At 39.1% G+C, this 10,431-nt stretch overlaps 1 protein-coding gene across 1 annotated transcript; it reads left to right on the plus strand.

The window, feature by feature from the left end:
* Positions 1-9,756, plus strand: LOC129267696 (carbohydrate sulfotransferase 11-like). The gene is made up of 3 exons (XM_054905333.2): positions 1-241; positions 7,277-7,418; positions 8,801-9,756. Exons 1-3 carry the CDS (start codon positions 162-164, stop codon positions 9,692-9,694), a joined length of 1,116 nt encoding a protein of 371 aa, XP_054761308.2. The 5' UTR covers positions 1-161; the 3' UTR covers positions 9,695-9,756.
* Positions 9,757-10,431: the final 675 nt, after the last annotated feature.

Consider the following 10,431-nt stretch of genomic DNA (forward strand, 5'->3'; position numbering starts at 1 on the left):
TCAGTATGCTAAGTGGACCATAATGAATGGTGCTCATCACTTATTCCCTCGTTTCACTCCTTATTTTCTGAATGCGTTCGGCACACTCGTTTGCCCTATACACGACATGAGGATAAATGTTCTGATCTGACTCCGAGTTCAAATGAAGTATAGCAGCCTACATGGTCATCCTGCCGAAGAATTTAACATGTTTAACGTGGATTCAATCTCAGATGCGAACACTGTCATTTCAATTTGCAAGGTATGATATTGGATCATATCCATCCACTGCAGTTTTCAATATTGTTCGACATATACAAGGTATTGTATTCGACATTTTCGATGAATAAATTGGTTGACCTCAATCGTTTGGAACTATACAATTGAAGCTTGGAAAATAACCCTTTTGATGCGATTTCTGTTATCAGGTACCTTTTGTGTCTTCTAACGAGGCTGAGGGCCACGAGGCTGATTTTTCTCATTCTCTTTCTCATGATTAATTGGTTTTGACCTCAACTTATAGGCCCGTATTCTGAAAACTCTGCTAAAATTATGGGGAGCCAAAAGTTCAAAATTTTTATTTATATTGTATATTTCTTATGTGTACTTTTTTGTTTCCTTTTGCTGTCATAATGAAGAAAAATACTTCAATTATCATTCCCTGACAATTATTAACAAATTGGGTGTCATATGAGTTAATGAATTGAATATGTACTGTTAGGGATTCTTGCTCCAATTGGCTCTCCATAGTTAAACCACAGCTTTAAACCAGGGTTTAATTTAAACCCGACTTCAGAATACGGGCCATTGAAGTGATCTAGAGTATATTTCAGTTTGTATTGAAGAATAGGCTATTCCTGAACTCTTCACTTGACGTATAGACAATCATCTTGATAAAAGAAACAATTGAAAATCGGCCTCGTTGGCCCCAGCTCGGCCCCGTATTTGTAAAACGTGTTTAAGATTCTCCTTCCTGGCAAGAAGCAGTGTCAGTGAAAAAAGAAAGAATTAAATACATATATCATGTTTCATTGGACATGAGTGTGCTTATGAGACATCTATTCATGGACAAATCTGATAGGAAGGCTATTTGAAAGCCGTCACGGGTCAATACGATTAGGTATGAAAATGTTGTCATTTTTCCTTCAAAATTTATTACTAAATAGCTCAATATATTCAGCTCTACGCCTGAATGGTTTTGGTCAATGGTATACGTGATAAAAAGATGACAAACAAACTCATTAGTTGTCGTTGTACGGCAGTGGAAGTTCACCCTGACGAAAGTTTTATTTGGGTAAAAATAGCAGAAAAAAATATACAAGGGTGAAGGTTTAAGGAAAATCTAATGAAAATAAAGAGTGCTGAAGTGTTTGACTTGTGACGTCACGTACGAGCAGATGCCCCATATCATGTTATGCAATATAAACTACATAAATTTCCATTTTTGAATGGTCCATGATGACTGCAAATTGTCTTCTCTCAGAAGAGCGGATGTGAAATAATTTGTCTGTTTATATAGGCCTACTAATCAACCCCATTTTCAGTTTTTTTTTAGAAAATGACATATTTTTTTCATTGCTTTTTTTATGTACGATTCTTAAGAAGCTGCTCGCATATGACTACACAAATAAAAAAAGAAGAAATTATTAACTCCCCAAACATTCACCAATATTTCTTATAATTTTTATGTTATTTTACAATAAACTTTTTGTTAGGGTGAACTTCCCCTCTAAAGGTCCATAAGGGATAGTGTTACTTCAGATTCTGTACAAAAAAAAATTGACAAGCAAAACAAACAACAAACCAACAACAACAACAACAACAAACAAACAAACAAAAAAGTCTTCACTTGCAAGGGGGGGGGGCACACTTCTGTTTTAACGGCATTTTTTACATTACAAATTTTAATTGTGTTTCTCAAGGGGGGGGGGGGCAAGGGCCGCCTTTGCCCCCCCCCCTGGATCCGCAGGCGGAGTGCATCATCAGCTTGCTCGTTTCCATAACGACATGGAATAGTCACCTCGAAGAAATCATGATCGTGATGAGGCAAACGTTAAAAGATCTCATACCTTAAATTTGAATTTTACAACCAATTTTGTTGAAATTGTCCACAAAATGCTTCCTTGAGTTTTACCTTGTTTTGTTCAATCATATCATGTTCATCTTTGAGAATGCTCATCCCTTCTAAAGGTAAAAAAAAATTCGGGGAAGGTAGGGGCTGGGCATATTCGGGCACCATTTATATCGGCAACTTATCAGAATGTGAGAAAGAATAGTTGTATCGTAATGATTATGATTAAGTAAAATTATAAAAGCAGGGGCACTGTTCGAAGAAAAAAGACACTTTCATTGATTAAAAACAGTTCAAGCTAAACCTGGGGTAATAGTGCACCTCGGAATAGATTATTTCTAGATAGATGACAATCTACAGAGTGAGTCAGAAAAAATGTCCCACTTTTGTAAAGTTGAATTGTTTAAAATATGAATATCTAATCATTAGTTTCATGATATGTCTTGATAGAGGTATCCTCCCAGTACATTCAGGTACTAGTACCTTTTTCATTTGATCCCCTGCACGCATGACTGGACATCGGACAATCTTTAGAAGACTGTCAGATCTCACTTGCGCCAAGTTACAGGGTGGGGAATAAAACACTCTTTTGAACAAAGACAGTCCGACAGGCTGAAACACACACACACACACGTACACACACCCTAACACACACACTGGCAGACCCACTCAAACATGCACACACAAGCACACACACACAGCGGCGTAACAGGGGTCGGTGGCCAGGGGGGGCAAGAGCCAAAAATTTCCCGGTCATACCATGGTATGAACAGGCGTAATGGTGTAATGAGGCGACTATTTTAAGAAGGCCAGATATTGCGTATCGGGCAGAATTTATCTTTAAAAAAAAGTTGCGAGCGAGCGAAGCGAGCGAGCAAAAATTTTGACCTTTTTAATACAAAAATCCAATTTTGTGATAGATTTTGACATGATATCCAGAATGATATATTTCACTCTTCTCTCTATAGATTCTGTACGCCACTGTGAACAGGATTCTTTGCGGCAGTAGCGTGAAGAGTAAAAAAATATAAAAAAAAAACCGATGGCGGAGTATAGCACATGTGCTAAAAAGCTGCTTTTTAAGTTCCGAGCGAGCGAAGCGAGCGAGAAAAAAATCCCCTTTTCATGAGAATCTAACTTTGAGCTATTTTTTTACATTATATTCAATAAATAAAATCATATCCTACACTTTTCCTTTGCTTTTCTTTCCTCCTTTTTTTGTTCTTGTTTGTAAAACTTTTGGGGCCAAGGCCCATCCCTTCCATACGCAATGCTATACGGTTGGGGTCCGGGATGGAGCCCCCGGAACTTCTTGATATCAAAGCCATTTAAACCTCGCAGATTGCCGCTATTTTAATCAAATCGCGGTCATATACAGAATATAGCTTTTACACAACACATTTATTCAACCCAGTTGCGTAATGAAACAAATATTTTGAGGGGGCAAAACATAGCAATGTGGGAAAAATTTGTAAATAGTCGCCAGCGTGCAAAGCGAGCTGGAAAAAAATTGCCTATTGAAATTAAATTCTAATTATGTGATAGATTTTCCCATTATATTCAGCAAATAACACATTTCATTGTTTCCATTCATTTCATTATACGTTGTCTCATATAATTTCTTTTATTTCCTCTAGGGTGTGGAACCAAGATCCCACCCCCCGCGCCTGTATGCCAGTGATTGAACGTGATTTAACGGGGGGGGGGGGGGCGTTATAGAGCCATTTGAAGGTTATAAATGAAGAGCCCCTACTGCGTGGGGTCTGTATGGGGCAAAGGTAGCTTATTTGCATAAAATTTAGCAAGCTTATAGCAGAATGTTGTATGCAGTCCATCTTTCTTCCCGCTCTTTAATTTCAATTATCGGCAGCCAGGTTGTGTTCCAGGGGCCGCGGAAGCGCGGGGGGGGGGGGGGGGGGGCTTCAGCCCCCCACCTTTTTCCAAAACCATGTACAAACACCTACAAATTACCATACGATTGTGATTTTTTGCATGGTCAGCCCCCCCCCCCACTTTGATAACCGTTACGCAGCCCCTGTGTTTGACTAATTCCTTTCTACCTTCGTTTCCCGCTATTGTTTGTCAATTTGTCATCTTTTGATTTATTTCCCATCATGCTATTGCATACATAGGCCTATTTCAAAATGATTTGTTCTTTCTCAAATGCTCTTTTTTCTTACATTTTCCCGCTTTCCTTCCTTTTCCATTTAAAAAAAGTTTTCTTCGTTTTCTTTTCGCTTTTTAACTTTCCTTTTCCTCCTTTCCTTTTCCCCTTTTCTTCCCCTTTCCCTTTCTTTCTCCCTCCTTTTTTTTCTTTTTCCCGTTTTTCTTTTATTTTCCCGGTGAAATCCGCCAAGGGGGGGGGGGGCAGCTTGCCCCCCTGCCCCCCGCCTGTTACGCCACTGCACACACACACACACACAGACACACAAGCACACAATTACTGCAAACGTCGGTGAATAAAAACACAAACAATTAAAAGGGAATTTTTGTATTTGTTGAGGACTCCTTGCTGTTCTGCGACGACCTGAATGCCCTGCGTTGAGGTTGGTACTCGTTCCTGTTCGGTGATATTTCTGAACATTTCGGAGAACAGTCTTTCTGCTGGGACACCGAACATCTGGGTAACGGCGGCGAAACCCTTGCAAAACAACTGCTACACTCTGAGTCCTTGCATACTCGGTGACCATAAATGACCTATGTTGTGGTGTGAATTGAGGACGAACCATGATTGGTGTACTTTTGCTACTGTAAAAAGAGGCTCAAGTGACTGCTGCCAAATCAGGCAAGCCCTTTTATAGGCAAGTGCAACAAAAGCACAGACATCCATTGTAAATTTTCATTGTTAACCAACAAAAGACATAACCAGCATATTGGATTTATGTGCACTTGATGATGATGATGAAGATCAAGATCAAGATGATGACAATGAGGATGATGATGATATGATGGTGGTAGTGAATGTGTTTTAAGGGGAAAGATTGTCGGGAATTGCCACTTAAACATTCAGCGATCTTGCTAAAAATCAATGCTTAATCAGAAAAGAGAAAATTATGAACCAGTAATTTATTACCATGTTACCGTGTTGTGTGTGTTAGGGTGTGTGGGTGTGTGTGTGTGTGTGTGTGAGCATGCCAGTCTGTCTGTCTGACTGTCTTTGTCTAAAGCACTGTTTTATTCATCACCCAGTAACTTGGCGCAAGTGAGATCTGACAGTCTTCTAAAGATTGTCCGATGTTCAGTCATGCGTGCACGGGATCAAGTGAAAATGGTACCTGAATGTTCTTGGAGGATACCTCTATCAAGACATATCATGAAACTAATGATTAGATATTCATATTTTAAATAATTCAACTTTACAAAAGTGGGACATTTTTTCTGACTCACTCTGTATAATAATGCCTTTTATTATTGTTATAATAATCATGGGTGTCGATCAGTATTCTTGGTTGGGGGGGATGATGACACAAAAGTTCTTGTGGATGGGGATCTTTCAACATTACCCCCACTAAAATCACAAGTTAGGACATTTGGGAGTGATTGATATGCGTGGTGTTCTTGGAAATTCCTTCATTGTCGTAGTGTACTGTACTTATATAATTTTTTTTTAAATTCAATTTGTGTTACAAGTAAGCCTATTCTAAACTCATACGAAAGAAAAAATGACAAAAATTATCTGGAACATGTACATAGTGATCTGTTGATTGAGCATGATGTATACACAGGGGCATCGATCCATTTTTCAGATGGGGGGGGGGGGGCAAAATCATGAATCAACGTTCCAAAGACGCTCGATCATATAAAACGAACAAACTCACCCACACACCCCTACACCCCCACACATAGGCCTATATTTTATATATATATATATATATATATATATATATATATATGAATCATGAGAAAGAGACACATATCTCAACCTCACCAACAATGCGAGCGCGAAGCGCGAGCTGAAAATTTTTAGTATGACATGAAAACAGGAAAAATGTACCTGTTTAGGTTTGCTTGTAGTAACTCATGAGGAGCATAGATACATGTATCTCACTAGAGAGCGAGCTAAAATTTCTTTATATTCTGACGTGAAAGCTTGATATTCTAAGCACTTTTGGTACCAATGATTAAGATGGGTATCTAGAAGAACAATAGATGCGAGCGCAAAGCGTCAGCTGAAAATTTTAATATTTCGATCTGGACAAAAAGACAATTTAATGGACGCTTTTAATAAAGAACAAGATATATATCCAACAAAAGATTATTGCAAATCGAAGCGGGAGTTCTTTTGAGGTATAGAACTGAAAACGGGACATTCTATTCACCTATTTAATCATGAAAAGTATGGGGTTTTGGTACAGAAATGATGCGAGCGCGAAGCGCGAGCTGAAAAATTTTATATTCCGATCTGAAAAGCAGACATTTTGGGCACGATTTTAGATCAAAATCGAGTTGGTATCTTAATCTCGCTTGCTGGTTTCAGTGTAGCATTACAATCTTATTTTATTTTTAGTTGCACATGCGGAATTATTGGGAGGGGGGCAAAACGATATGTTCCCCCCAAATATTTTCATTGGTGGGGCTATTACCCAGTACTCTAATAGCTATATTGTCATTCCTTAGACGATTTATCTTGCCACCCTTTTACTCCCGTTTGTTTTTCCACCCTTTTGAATTAATTGATTTATTAAAATTAATTCATTCACCACTGGTGGGATGGAACACCCTATCAACAAAAGTTGTTTTTCGTTGGGGTCCTTTTATGTCATGTGTTAAAAAATATCATATACATAAACATTTCAAACTTTTTCATCTTGAACTTCCGCCCATCTGTTTAATAGTCCTGAAAAAGAATGTTTTCATTTAATAACAATATACACAAATTGCGAGGGAAACAAACTGATTGATGGCATACTGTAATCATCACTATAATCATCATGATCAAACTTTTCATTTTTTCATCATCATTATTATAATTTTTCTACCCTAAATTATTGGGGGGGATGATAATACAGGCCATCCCCCCCACTTGAAATATTGGGGGGGATATATCCCCCCATCCCCCCCGTGATCGACACCCATGATAATAATTATAATCATTGTTATTAATATTTTTACTTATTCTTTTTATTATTATTATTATTGTTCATTCTCTTTTTGTTATTATTATTATTATTATTATTATTATTATTATTATTATAATGCCAATCGTGTTATAACTTTTTTTTAAAGGGCCCAACTTATCCTTCAACATCAGGAAACAAACGTTTGCGAAATGAAAGGTGTCACCGTCTTCGTGGTGTGTTTTCTGACGTCGTTCATCTTTTTTGTCTGGTGCTTATCCTTCGAAAGAAAATTCCCGGATGCAGTATCGGTAATGTCAAGCTCTATAGTTTGTCAAGTCGTCTCAATTGCAACTCGGAGTCCAATCTTCCAGTCATTTTTGTGGTCTCTCCCAGGGCCCTCAGAACGATTGTTTTTAGTGCATGGGGGTGCTGAAGTGAATTTGATAAGCAAAAAAAAAAAGGGATTTCACTACAAAATGAAGGTGGTTTCGGTCCCTAGAAATTTGACAAGCAAAAAAAAAAAAAAAAGGGGGGGGGGGTGTTCCTACAAAATGTACATTTTCTGCCATTTATCATATCTACCACATTTCCAGGTGGTGCTGCCTATGAAAAATAACACAGACAGCACCCCCAGCACCCCCTCTTCCCAGGGCTATGGTCTCTTCCCGTTCTTGCTATTTTAAGGGCAAATGAGCCAGCAGCCTCAATAGCCCACCTCCAGTCCTCAACTTCTCAAATCTGGCCAGCATCATTACCCATAATTCAATATTCGTGTAATATTAGCCCACCTGAATGAAAATTCACTACTCAATACAGTCATATTGCAATAGTTATTTATTTGTGCACAACAATTTTAGTTTCTTTGCAAATAATAAAATTATAGGCTAATACAACCTCTGCATTACTTATAGTTTCCTCAAAGGGTGTATATCAAGTTAAAAAAAAACCACATACACACTACGGAAGCCTATACAAGTGACAACTAGATGACGAGCGAAGCGAAGAGACGGCTCAAATTATGAGAATACGGATTGTTTGTACTCGGCAAGACGACTTGTTTGGGGCAAGAAGACAAGATGACGAGTTGTTGATACTTGGAAGGTCGTCTTGTTTGGGAAAATATGACAAGATGATGGATGAGTTATTCAAACTTGGCAAGTCAACTAATTATTTGAGACAAAAAGACGAGTTGGTGAAACCTGGTAAGTCAACTTATTTCGGACAAGAAGACAAGATAACGAGTTGTTGGAATTTAGCAAGTCGATTTATTGGGGGCAAGAAGACAAGATAACTTGTAATCTTGCCTTCTTGTCCCAAACAAGTCGATCATTAGTTTGCCTAGTTTCGCCAACTCGTAGTATAATATTGTCTCCTTGCCACACACAAGTCAACTTGCGAAGTATCAACACATCGTCATCTTGTCTTCTTGTCCGAAACAAGTCGAGGTACCATACTGTCACAAACTCGTCATCCTGAGTGTCTTCTTGCATCAAAATGAGCCAACTTGACAAGTTTCGACAACTCATCATCTCGTCACCGTAACTCGTCATCTGGTTGGCACTTATAAGCTTCCGAATGAGGGATAAAATCGCCCGTTATCCCCTCTATGAGACCGCCTCTGGTCGTGATACTCCGAAAGAGAACCATGTGCGGACCATTCAGATCGACATGACATTATATGTTATTCCAGGTTTCACTTGATGGCGAAAAGATGATAGAGACATCGGTTGGTGCCTGGTCAGAGAGACAAGCTCTACGACAACAACTTCTGCGGGACGAGTGTAGCAAAAATCCATCACTGAAACTGAACATGACCCACGTCATACACAACAACAGAAAGCTGCTTTGGTTTTATATTGTTGACGATAAGTACCGGATATTATATGGCTTTATCTGTAAAGTGGGTTCTAGTCACTGGAAGAGCATTTTCCTCGTTCTGAAGGGAGCGTTTAAAACTGTCGAGGAAATACCCTTAGGGAGAGCCCACGATCCGAGCTTGAAGAAGCTGAGCCAATACCTCCCCGGGGAGATCGAATACCGTCTGCGGAATTACACCACGTTCGTGTTCATGCGCGATCCCCTTGCGCGCGTCCTATCCGCGTACAGGAACAAACTCGAAGAGCATAACGCGCCGTATCAAAAGGCCTTCGGACGAAGAATTATCGAACGGTACAGGGACAACCCATCCAAGTTGGAACTTGAAACTGGGGTGGGTGTGACGTTCGCGGAATTCGTTCGATTTATTACAGATAAAGATGCAAAGAACAACCTGGAAAGGCATTGGAAGCCCGTGTATCAAATGGTTCTCCCGTGTAACATGCATTTTGACTACATCGGGAAGTTGGAAACTGGGAAAAAAGACTCGGAGAACATCTTAAGATACCTGAGGATCGATCACCTTGTCCACTTAAAAGAACCTTACAAGAACACAAGCAATACCGAGGAAATATTCACCAAGTATTATAAAACGATTACCAAAGAATATCTGCATAGATTGTACGAGATTTACGCTCCCGATTTCAAACTCTTTGGTTACTCCATGGATGAAGATTTAATACAGCGGAAGAATTATCTTCTGAATTGAAGGCATCATTTTTCAAGGAACATCGATATTCAATAATTCAGTGATTGAATTAAAAATGTATTAAAAAAGATAACTGTACGTGTAATTGTTTATTTCATCGAGAATATTTTGCAAGCCATAAAATTGAAATTCATCTTCTGTTCTTCTCCCCTTGCGCCTCACCCTTCTATGTGTGTGAGAGAGTCTAAGAATACGCGTGTGTGTGTGTTTGTGTGAAGGGGATGTGTGATGGTGTGTATGTGTGTGTGTGTGTGTTTGGGGGGGGGGGGGCGAACAAGCACTTTGACCCATTTTTTTTATGGGGGCCACTGCCGCCCCTCTGCCCCAGCCCTCTTCGCGTACGCCCCATAACTTATTGCTTTACCACGGTATTGGCCTTTTCACATAAATATATTTATCGGAAAGATAAGTATACAGCTCTGTTGAGCATTGCATGTGGTCTTATAATCTAGTTAAGCTAACCGCGCGCGAAGCGCTTGACGGAATATAAATAAGTTATGCTATTTCTTTCCAATCCCCTTCAACTGCCAAACTGGCCACCGTAGGTGGACTCGTATTTTTCAGTTTGATTTATACTCAAATAAATGACACGTTTTGTAAATTTAATTTATAGTATTTTGAACGATATATGATCTGAATTCGGAATATTCAAGAAAGTTCAAACGCAACATAAAGAGTTTACAGTCTTTATTAGAACACCCCGGCCTTTTAACTCGTACAGAAATCAAGAGCTATGC

The sequence above is a fragment of the Lytechinus pictus genome, chromosome 9 (assembly GCF_037042905.1).
Source record: "Lytechinus pictus isolate F3 Inbred chromosome 9, Lp3.0, whole genome shotgun sequence".
NCBI lineage: Eukaryota > Metazoa > Echinodermata > Echinoidea > Temnopleuroida > Toxopneustidae > Lytechinus > Lytechinus pictus.